The 12,166-nt window shown below is 40.8% G+C and overlaps 1 protein-coding gene across 5 annotated transcripts in view; it reads left to right on the top strand.

Annotated features, from left to right (window-relative positions):
• plod1a (procollagen-lysine, 2-oxoglutarate 5-dioxygenase 1a) overlaps nt 1–12,166 on the top strand; it is a 57,292-nt gene that overhangs the window by 15,984 nt on the left and 29,142 nt on the right. For all 5 annotated transcript variants that reach the window (XM_061902393.1, XM_061902392.1, XM_061902397.1 and 2 more), the window contains exons 7-12: nt 2,394–2,491; nt 2,710–2,811; nt 2,909–3,040; nt 6,147–6,268; nt 9,239–9,343; nt 9,414–9,539. In XM_061902393.1, coding sequence (XP_061758377.1) covers nt 2,394–2,491; nt 2,710–2,811; nt 2,909–3,040; nt 6,147–6,268; nt 9,239–9,343; nt 9,414–9,539 — 685 coding nt within the window. The remainder of the gene's footprint in view (nt 1–2,393; nt 2,492–2,709; nt 2,812–2,908; nt 3,041–6,146; nt 6,269–9,238; nt 9,344–9,413; nt 9,540–12,166) is intronic.

Below are 12,166 nucleotides of genomic sequence, written 5' to 3'. Positions count from 1 at the left end.
CACAGGGCACCAGCACCAATACATGTGTACCTTCTTCCACAGGGCGCCAGCACCAATACATGTGTACCTTCTTCCACAGGGCACCAGCACCAATACATGTGTACCTTCTTCCACAGGGCACCAGCACCAATACATGTGTACCTTCTTCCACAGGGCACCAGCACCAATACATGTGTACCTTCTTCCACAGGGCACCAGCACCAATACATGTGTACCTTCTTCCACAGGGCACCAGCACCAACACATGTGTACCTTCTTCCACAGGGCACCAGCACCAATACATGTGTACCTTCTTCCACAGGGCACCAGCACCAATACATGTGTACCTTCTTCCACAGGGCACCAGCACCAATACATGTGTACCTTCTTCCACAGGGCACCAGCACCAATACATGTGTACCTTCTTCCACAGGGCACCAGCACCAATACATGTGTACCTTCTTCCACAGGGCACCAGCACCAATACATGTGTACCTTCTTCCACAGGGCACCAGCACCAACACATGTGTACCTTCTTCCACAGGGCACCAGCACCAATACATGTGTATGCAGACTCCACCTCAATAAGAGGGTTCACTTGTTGCTCGCTAGCTAACAGCTGTGAAACATAGACGCACCTTTTTAAACATGTTGTTGTAGAGGAACTTAAAATTTGTGTTTTGTTGTTGCTTTTCATTGCTGCAGTTTTAACTCTTGTTTTTTTTAATACATAACAAGGTTAGTTGTTTTTTTAGCACTTTGCATTTTCCTTATTTGTAATTTTAGTGCTAACATTAGTATAACATTATGTAGAAAATATATATTTTTTATTATATAAACTACACACTTCACAATTTCAACATTTGATATGTCCTGTTGTAATAGAGAATTAAAAAAAAGAAGCTTTTTTGCACAACAGTGGTTTTATCAATGCCAGCATTAGAAATAATTTACATTATGGACCTTTTTACTCGATGGATGCCTTCAGGAAATAAAATGTCGAAAATGCACAACAGAATTATCTGTAAAATATTGTTTTCCTGTCATATTTAATGAATACAATTTAAAATATTGATGTAGACCACCTTGACCAGTGTAAAACTAACATTTATGACCTGCCCCTGCCTAATAAAAGTAGACTTTATCATAAATATTACTATTATACTATTTCATTACTTCATTTTTACACATTTTTGTAATATACTTGGTTTATTTTCTTTAAAAATCATACTTTGGTCATGTCCTTGGGTTTTCACTCAGTCCTGTTACATTTGACCAATACCTCCTGTAAAATGTGGAATATATCACAAGTCAAATGTTTCACAGGAAGTTACACCATTCACGTCCTCTGCAGGTTCATGCATTTAGTTGACTTTATATTCAGTCATGTTTCAGCCATGGAGGGGCGGGGGGGGGGGGGGGGGGGGGGTAAAATTGCAGCACGATCCTGTCACATAAACTATGATTAGTTATCGTTTTAGGTTTATTTTCTTTTTTTGGTTGAATCACTGTAGTGGACTTATTGTCAACATCGTATTAACATAAATGCCATAAACCATATTTCCTTGAATTGCCACAGGGCATGTAGTATGTGCCTGCAAAATAATTAGCGCATGCTTAGTATTAGCGCCTGGTCAAACTCGTGACACTTCCCCTGTCATCATTTTCAAAATGGAGGAGGCTGATTTCAATACCGGTAATTTGAAATCGCATAAAGGGAAGAAGATTAATAGCTACTCAGTAGGATTTAAGGTCCAAGTTTACATCACACTCAAATTTTTACTGCATTCCTGTGGTAAGTGCCTTAGTGACAAGAGGTTTTAAAATAATTAGCGCATGCTTACTTTTACCGCATGCTTTTGGTAAGTGCAGGAGTGAGAAGAGGTTTTAAATGCATTAGTGCCCCGGCGGCAATTCAAGGAAATAAGGTAAGTACATTTTCTGTATTATACATGCGAACCACTCATTTCAGCCCCGTTACTCAAACAAGTCATCTTTGCCAAAGGCACTTTGTACAATACTAAAGTTGCCTAAGATGGGTCAATATGTGTAATATTAGATGTAGAGCTGAAAAAAGAAAAACATGTGAGTATATTTTGAAAGATACAGCAAGCAATTTGGAAAAATAACCCACATGTTTGTTTGTTTTTCTATCCTGGTGCAATTAGTAAATACAGTACATGCAGTTTATCAAAAGGAAACAGGAAGCATCCTCTTAGATGCATGTTCAAACATGAGCTGTGCTCTGCCTTTTCAGCAATTTCCCCCAAGAAAGGAATTTGTTAAATCTGCGTGAGGTGGGGGATGTTTCACACGTAACATGAAAAGAGGGCTTCACATTGACTTTGCAGAAGGAGCAGAGGGGACATGAACCTGCTAGTGAATGCTATGTGTGTCTGTCTTTTGTCTTGTAGATGAGGTGGTGTTAAAATTTGAGGACGGGCATGTACGAGCCAGAAACTTGCTGTATGACACTCTACCTGTCATCATCCACGGGAACGGACCCACCAAGGTATATCCATTTTCTACCGCAGGAGCCTATCTCCGAATTATTTCCCCCAAATCAAACTTTTTCAAACATTCAAACAACTAAAAAGATAAAAAGATTGTATATTTTGTGCTGAAATCCTATGGGATCAATACGGTATCGGCTGAATACTCCAATACTGGGTATTGTATCAGAAGTGAGAAAGTTGTAGCAATAACGGAGAAGAAGACTTTGCTTTGCAGCTTCAGATAAACTACCTGGGTAACTACATCCCAAACACATGGACGTTTGAGACCGGCTGCACCGTTTGTCACCAGGATCTACTTCCACTTTCATCTCTCAAGGTTTGTCCAATCTCTTCACTTAGATTCTCTTGTTTAGTTGTGTGTGAAACAGACCATCGCTTTCCACTGACTTTCCATATTTTTCCCACCCCATCAGGAAGAGGACTATCCCTTGGTGGTGATTGGTGTCTTCATTCAGCAGCCCACCCCCTTTGTCACTGTCTATTTTGAACGCCTGCTGAAGCTCCAGTATCCCAAGAATAGACTCAAACTCTTTATTTTCAACAAGGTAAAACCACAAACAAGGTATTTGATCGCACCGTGGAACCTCCATCTACCAACTTCTTTGAACATGGTTTGTAAATGGAAAATATCAATAACAATGTCAATATCAATAATGGCCCCCAGCTTCAACAAATTCTGTATTTTAGTGAAGGTTTGTACACTGAACACAATGAAAGTGCTATGCAGTACAGTATATCAAACAAACATTGTCAAAAGGCGAAAAAAGACAGAAAAGGCATAGAAGTTGAAGCGCTGACGAGAGCGGGGGTGTCTGGGCCGCAAATGGCGTCAGGAGTTTGATGAGGACTCGTACCCGCAGGGAGATTGCGTTCATTTTATAAGTCTGACAGTTTTGATGCTGCTTTTTGTCGCCGTTGAGTGGACCGCATGAATTTTTCAGGTCTTTTACGTGCGCAACCCGAGGGTCACTGGTTCGAATCCCACCTAGAACCAACCTCGTCACGTCCGTTGTGTCCTGAGCAAGACACTTCACCCTTGCTCCTGATGGGTGCTGGTTGGCGCCTTGCATGGCAGCTCCCTGCATCAGTGTGTGTGAATGTGTGTGTGAATGGGTAAATGTGGAAGTAGTGTCAAAGCGCTTTGAGTACCTTGAAGGTAGAAAAGCGCTATACAAGTACAACCCATTTATTTATTTATTTAATATGCTCTGAGTAGAAACATGCACAGCATTTACTTGTACAACCTAATGCAAACAACATTCCCTGGTCATGGTGCAAAAAAAAAAATCCATTCAACACAAAATGTCAACAGACTATTCACCATAAAACATTCAAAATGACACCCATTCTAATCCATTATAAAGCATGATGGGAAAAATGCAGGACACTCCACACACCGCATTTTAGCGGCTTGATATTGTTGATTGATTACAAAATGTTAAGGAGGTTTTCAACAGAAATATACAAGGTAGGAGTTAAATTTTACATTTTCTTAATATTCATTATATTAATTATATATCCATTATATTAATATAATATGGAAACATACTGTATATAAGCTATAGATATATATAGGCTGTATATCCATTCATTTTCTACCGCTAGTCCCTTTTAGGGGTGCTGGAGCCTATCTCAGCTCCATTATATATATATATTATATATATATATATATATATATATATATATATACATACACACTGCTTAAGTGGCGACTTGTCCAGGATGTACCCCGCCGACCCCGTCCAATTATATCGGTAGGCCGATAATATCGGACAGCTCCAATATATATATATATATATATTGGAGCTGTTAAAATGCAATATCGGACATTATCGGTATCTGTTTTAAAACTATTGGTATTGGTTTCAAAAAGTATAATATTTGACTTTTTAAAAGGCCGTTGTGTACAGGGGTGTAGTGAGAAGTACAGAGCGCCAATAAACCTTTAAGGCACTGCCTCTGCGTGCCGGCCCTGTCACATAATATCTACGGCTTTTCACACACACAAGTGAATGCAAGGCATACTTGGTCAACAGCCATACAGGCCACACTGAGGGTGGCCGTATAAACAACTTTAACACTATTACAAATATGCCACACCAAACAAGAATGACAAACACATTTCGGGAGAACATCCGCACCGTAGCACAACATCAACCTCCTAATGCTCTCGGGGCGGCATAGCTCGGTTGGTAGAGTGGCCGTGCCAGCAACTTGAGGGTTGCAGGTTCGAGCCCCACTTCTGCCATCCTAGTCACTGCCGTTGTGTCCTTGGGCAAGGCACTTGACCCACCTGCTCCCAGTGCCATCCACACTGCTTTAAATGTAAAAAATTTGATATTGGCTTTCACTATGTAAAGAGCTTTGAGTCACTAGAGAAAAAGCGCTATATAAATATAATTCACTTCACTTCACTCTGTCAGGTAGAGCATGTCCCAAATTCCAAACTGCTGTTTTGAGGCATGATGGATGGATAAAAAAAATATTGCACTTTGTGACTTCAATAATAAATATGGCAGCGCCATGTTGGCATTTTTTTCCTTGACTTGAGTTGTTACATTGTTTAATGCATCCAGTGCGGCATCACAACAAAATTAGCATAATAATGTGTTCATTCCACCACTGTATATATCGGTATCACTTGATATCGGTAATTAACAGTTGGACAATATCGGATATCAGCAAAAATATATATATTTATCTAATATATATATGAATATATATATATATATATATACATATATATATATATGGGCTTCACGGTGGCAGAGGGGTTAGTGCGTCTGCCTCACAATACGAAGGTCCTGCAGTCCTGGGTTCAAATCCAGGTTCGGGATCTTTCTGTGTGGAGTTTGCATGTTCTCCCCGTGACTGCGTGGGTTCCCTCCGGGTACTCCGGCTTCCTCCCACCTCCAAAGACATGCACCTGGGGATAGGCCCCTCCCACCTCCAAAGACATGCACCTGGGGATAGGCCCCTCCCACCTCCAAAGACATGCACCTGGGGATAGGCCCCTCCCACCTCCAAAGACATGCACCTGGGGCTAAGCCCCTCCCACCTCCAAAGACATGCACCTGGGGATAGGTTGATTGGCAACACTAAATGGTCCCTAGTGTGTGAATGTTGTCTGTCTATCTGTGTTGGCCCTGTGATGAGGTGGCGACTTGTCCAGGGTGTACCCCGCCTTCCGCCTGATTGTAGCTGAGATAGGCGCCAGCGCCCCCATAAAAGGGAATAAGTGGTAGAAAAAGGAAGGATGGATATATATATATGTATGTATATATATATATATATATATATGCATGTGTGTATGTATGAATATATAGTAAATATGATTACTTTTCATGCAGTCTGCTTTTGACCCTCGACCCAATTTTTTTATCCCAACGCGGCCCTCAAGTTTGGACCCTCTTGGACTAGAGCGTCCTGCGCTGCAAGTGACATGAAGGCCTTGCCCCCCCCCCCCCCCCCCCCCAAAGACACAAATTGGCTGAATGAAGTGTTGCAACACGGAGGCATATTTGGCTCCATGTAAAAGTTGTGAATGTAAAAGTTGTAAATGTGTGTTCCACTGTACGCTCAGCATTGAAGTGTTGACTTACACCTACAAAGTATACTTGTAATAAATGTCGACATGTTTGTTTGTCGTAGGAAGTTCATCACGAGCGAGAGGTTAGTTCTTTCCTGCAGGATTATGGAAGTCTGTATCTGGATGTCAAGTTTGTTGGGCCCGAAGAAGGCTTGTCTGGAGCAGCCGCCCGCAACATGGGCATGTGAGTCAGTCGCCGCTACAACAGTCCAGCTCACTTGAAATATTCATGCAAATGCTCGTTGAAAACCAGCTCAAAGTTTCAAAAATGGAGTTCGGGCCCTTCATTTCTAGCAGTGGTTCTCAATGATTTTCTGTCACAAAAGGACAGAAATGTTTTCACGCTCCCCCTATAGCAGGGTCGGGAACCTTTTTGGCTGAGAGCCATGGAAGCCAAATATTTTAAAATGTATTTCTGTGAGAGCCATATAATGTTTTTTAAACATGAAATACAACTAAATGTGTGCATTTTTATGTAAAACCAACATTAGGGTATAACACGTATGTTATTCTTTTTAATAACATTTTTACTTCTTGAACAGGTGCGGTAGAACAGTCTTTTTCAACCACTGTGCCGTGGGAGATTATCTAATTTCACCTATATGGGTTAAAAATATTTTTTGCAAACCAGTAATGACAGTCTGAAAATGATGTGGTGTTGTTGAGTCCTCGGTGCTGTCTAGAGCTAATTGCTTTGTAGATGTCGGAAACAGCGGGAGGCAGGGTCCAGGTAAAAAAAAAAGGTGTCTAATGCTTAAAACATAAATAAACAAAAGGTATGTGCCCCTAAGAAAAGGCAATAAAGCTTAGGGAAGGCTATGCAGAGCAAAACTAAAAATGAACTGGCTACAAAGTAAACAAAAAAACAGAATGCTGGACGACAGCAAAGACTTACTGTGGAGCAAAGACAATGTACATCCAAACATGACATGACAATCGACAATGTCCCCACAAAGAAGGATAAAAACGACTGAAATATTCTTGATTGCTAAAACAAAGTAGATGTGGGAAGTATCGCTCAAAGGAAGACATGAAACTGCTGCAGGAAAATACCAAAAGAAAAGAAAAAGCAACCAAAATAGGAGCACAAGACAAGAACTAAAACACTACACAAGAAAAGAGCAAACAACTCCAAATATGTCACAGCGTGATGTGACAGGAGGTGACAGTACATCTACTTTGAGACAAGAGCTATACTGATGCATGCTTGCTTATGCTTTAAAGTCGTATCCAACAATTGTGACAACGACTTTTTACTGTCAACTGAGTTTCGTTTTTAATACATTTCTGCTGGTGGTGTGCCTACGCATTTTTTAAACACAAACAATGTGCCTTGGCTCAAAAAAGGTTGAAAAACACTGCGGTAGGAAACGGATGGAGGGATAAAAATGCTTGAGAATTTTTTACATTTTGAACACTTATTACCAGTGGAATTATTCATGACTTATTATGTTAAGCAATGTAAGATAAGATTAATCTGAGAGTCATCAAAAGAACCACATCTGGTTCTAGAGCCATAGGTTCCCTAGCCCTGTTCTATACTATTCAAGACCCCATCATTACCCCTGTTCTATACTATTCAAGACCCCATCATTACCCCTGTTCTATACTATTCAAGACCCCATCATTACCCCTGTTCTATACTATTCAAGACCCCATCATTACCCCTGTTCTATACTATTCAAGACCCCATCATTACCCCTGTTCTATACTATTCAAGACCCCATCATTACCCCTGTTCTATACTATTCAAGTCCCCCTCATTACCCCTGTTCTATACTATTCAAGACCCCATCATTACCCCTGTTCTATACTATTCAAGACCCCATCATTACCCCTGTTCTATACTATTCAAGACCCCATCATTACCCCTGTTCTATACTATTCAAGACCCCATCATTACCCCTGTTCTATACTATTCAAGACCCCATCATTACCCCTGTTCTATACTATTCAAGACCCCATCATTACCCCTGTTCTATACTATTCAAGTCCCCCTCATTACCCCTGTTCTATACTATTCAAGACGTAGTGCTTTAAACGGGCTGTTTGCTACATGCCCACACTTCAACTACTCTAGGACCCCCCCTCACTTTTTACTAGGCCCCCCCCTGAAGTAAATGTTCATTTTGTATCTGTATGTGTCAAGATTGTTATTTACTACCACTGCCTCTCACTCCCCACTATTTCAAAAGTACTGCATTCATAAACTTATATTTTTCAAGGAAACAGAACATTTTTCTACATCACTCCTCAATTTTTCACGCCCCCTCCCCCGGAAGTTAATGTTTTGTCTTTTTAAATCTGTACGTGTCAAGATACTTCTTTGCTGCCACAAAAGACGGGGACGGCGTGGCCAAGTTGGTAGAGTGGCTGGGCCAGCAATCTGAGGGTTCCTGGTTCAATCCCCACCTTCTACCATCCTAGTCACGTCCCTTGTGTCCTTGGGCAAGACACTTCACCCTTGCTCCTGATGGGTCCTGGTGAGCGCCTTGCATGGCAGCTCCCTCCATCAGTGTGTGAATGTTTAAATACTGTCAAAGTGCTTTGGGCTCCTTAAAAAGTGGTAGAAAAGTGCTATACAAGTACCATTTACTAAAGATGCTATTATGCCATTGCTCTCTCACGCCCCCCCGCCCCAGACACCTCATGGCCCCCCTGCTTTAAACACACTGTTTGGAACCTGCTCACAGTTACATTTCTCCACGGCCTCCTGAAGTTATTATTTATTTTATCTGTATGTGTCAAGATGAAGATAGTTCTTCACAAAGACTAAAGATGCTATGATGCCCACTTTTTCAGAAGCACTGCATTAAACAGGCTGTTTGGAACTTGATCACACTTGAACTTTTCACGCCTCCCCAGAGATGATTGTTTATTTATCCATCTGTACCGTGTGTATGAAGATATATTATTACCTTTTAACACATCTCACTGACCCCCCTCCCCCCACCTTACTATTTGAGAAGCACTGAGTTTTAATAACTTGATTCCCCAATCTGTAACCAGTGTTAAGATGTACACATATTTATCTCCTATTCTGTAATCTGTAACCAGTGTTAAAATGTACACATATTTATCTCCTATTCTGTAATCTGTAACCAGTGTTAAACTGTACACATATTTATCTCCTATTCTGTGTCATGTCTTTCAGTGACATGTGCAGGACTCAGAAGGACTGTGACTATTTCTTCAACTTGGACATTGAGGTGGTTTTGAAGAACGAGAACACCCTGAAAACGCTCATTGAACAAAACCTGCAAGTATCACCATTTCCTTTTTTCCAACTGTGTTCAGAGATTATAAAATGACTCCTCCCATTGTTTTAGTCCCATCGTGGCACCGATGTTGACCCGAAGTGGACGATTGTGGAGCAACTTCTGGGGAGCCCTCAGCGCCGACGGCTACTATGCCAGGTCTGAGGACTACGTGGACATCGTTCAAGGACAAAGAGTGTAGGTTTATAAATGACAGAGTGTCCCCATACAACTTCTTATACGATACTTGATACTGGAACCTTGATTACCGAATAGCGATATGGCTCAGATACAGATTTCAGCAGGTATCAGACGTACTTGCATTATTCTCTGGTGTCGAATGTTTGAACAAGTGAAATGAGTCAGAGAACATTAGCAGGTATGAAAAACACAAACCTATTTATTATTAATAGTCTAGAATGGATTTACGCCGTCTTTAAGTTGAAACGGGGTGGTAATTGTTTTTTTGGCGACACTCAGCCGCCACAGGACTTCATTAGTTTAAGCTGGTGACCAAGTTTGTTGAATGATGCGGACACTCTGTATGTGGGAATCTTGTGCAACTGTATTGACAAATGTGCTGTTTTACACTGCAATGTTGTTCTATTATTACTTATGTCTAGCTGCTTCCTCTATCAGCCTATAACCTAGTCTTTTTCAACCTTTTTTGGAGGCAAGGCATACAATGAGAACATTGACACAATCCTGAGGCTCACCACCAGCAGAAAATGTTCAACTCAGTAGCCTATATTGACAACATAAAGTCCTTCTCATCCAAAACCCAACACAAGTGTTTAATATGAATTGAAACCAAAAGCATAATTCTCCAGGCATCACAAATGGTCTTGTCTCAAAGTGGGCCTCCAAAGCGAATTAGCGACCTGCTGCATTACACGATTATTCTGCCCACTCAACAACGGCCCATTATTTGCAGATGAATAATAATAATTGGTTTGCAAAGTTAGGTGAAATTGCATCATTTTCCACAGCACATAAGATTAACATCACACAGTGGTTGAAAAACACTGCTATAGCCTTCCAGTTTTACTTTTGTAAAGCATTCGACGAAAACGTTTATTTGTAAACAAAAGTTACCTTGACAAAAATGTACTTGGTGCAGCTGTCAGTGTCGTGGAATATATACAAACCCCAGTTCTATATGAGTTGGGAAATTGTGTTAGATGTAAATATAAACAGAATACAATGATTTGCAAATCCTTTTCAAGCCATATTCAGTTGAATATGCTACAAAGACAACATATTTGATCTTCAAACTCATAAACTATATTTTTTTTTGCAAATAATCATTAACTTAGAATTTGATGGCTGCAACACGTGCCAAAGTAGTTGGGAAAGGGCATGTTCACCACTGTGTTACATCACCTTTTCTTTTAACAACACTCAATAATAGAATAGAATAGAGTTTTATTGTCATTATTGCAATGAACAGGTTCAAAGAACAACGAAATTGGAGCAGCTCCTCCTAAGGTGCATATACAATATGGTAGTATAAATTTAAAAAAATAAATAAAATAAATAAATGAATAAAAAATAAATTAAAAAAAAAAGATTTGTACATTTGTAAAATCCACCGAAATAGTCTGCTCAGACCACAATCCAATCTCCAACAAATTGTTTCGGCTGTACATAACCTTCGCCCAGCAAGTTGCTGACTGGGCTAGTAATAAACTATATAAAAACAATAAAAACAATGCACCTAAGGGGAGAGCCTGAAACGTCGCGTCCATGCGCGCCGCCATTTTCAAATAAACGTTTGGGAACTGAGGAAACTAATTGTTGAAGCTTTGAAAGTGGAATTCTTTCCCATTCTTGTTTTATGTAGAGCTTCAGTCCTTCAACAGTCCGGGGTCTCCACTGTCCTATTTTACGCTTCATAATGCGCCACACATTTTCCATGGGAGGCAGGTTTGGACTGCAGGCAGGCTAGGAAAGTACCCGCACTATTTTTTTAGGAAGCCACGCTGTTGTAACACGTGCTGAATGTGGCTTAGCATTGTCTTGCTGAAATAAGCAGGGGCGTCCATGAAAAAGACGGCGCTTAGATGGCAGCATATGTTGTTCCAAAAGCTGTATGTACCTTTCAGTATTAATGGTGCCTTCACAGATGTGTAAGTTAGCCATGCCTTGGGCACTAATACACCCCCATACCATCACACATGCTGGCTTTTCAACTTTGTGTCGATAACAGTCTTGATGACACAATGTCGAATATTTCCAAAAACAATTCGAAAAGTGGACTCGTCAGACAACAGAACACTTTTCCACTTTGCATCAGTCCATCTTAGATGATCTCGGGCCCAGAGAAGCCGGCGGAGTTTCTGGATGTTGTTGATAAATGGCTTTCGCTTTGCATTGTTGAGCTTTAACTTGCACTTACAGATGTAGCGACCAACTGTATTTAGTGACAGTGGTTTTCTGAAGTGTTCCTGAGCCCATGTGGTGATATCCTTTAGAGATTGATGTCGGTTTTTGATACAGTGCCGTCTGAGGGATGGAAGGTCACGGTCATTCAATGTTGGTTTCCGGCCATGCCGCTTACGTGGAGTGATTTCTCCAGATTCTCTGAACCTTTTGATGATATTATGGAGCGTAGATGTTGAAATCCCTAAATTTCTTGCAATGTCACTTTGAGAAATGTTGTTCTTAAACTGTTTGACTATTTGCTCACACAGTTGTGGACAAAGGGGTGTACCTCGCCCCATCCTTTCTTGTGAAAGACTGAGCATGAAGCTGTTTTTATAGCCAATCATGGCACCCACCTGTTCCCAATTAGCCTGCACACCTGTGGGATGTTCCAAATAAGT

The sequence above is a fragment of the Nerophis ophidion genome, linkage group LG06 (assembly GCF_033978795.1).
Source record: "Nerophis ophidion isolate RoL-2023_Sa linkage group LG06, RoL_Noph_v1.0, whole genome shotgun sequence".
Lineage (NCBI taxonomy): Eukaryota > Metazoa > Chordata > Actinopteri > Syngnathiformes > Syngnathidae > Nerophis > Nerophis ophidion.
This window is presented reverse-complemented; position numbering and strand designations above follow the sequence as displayed.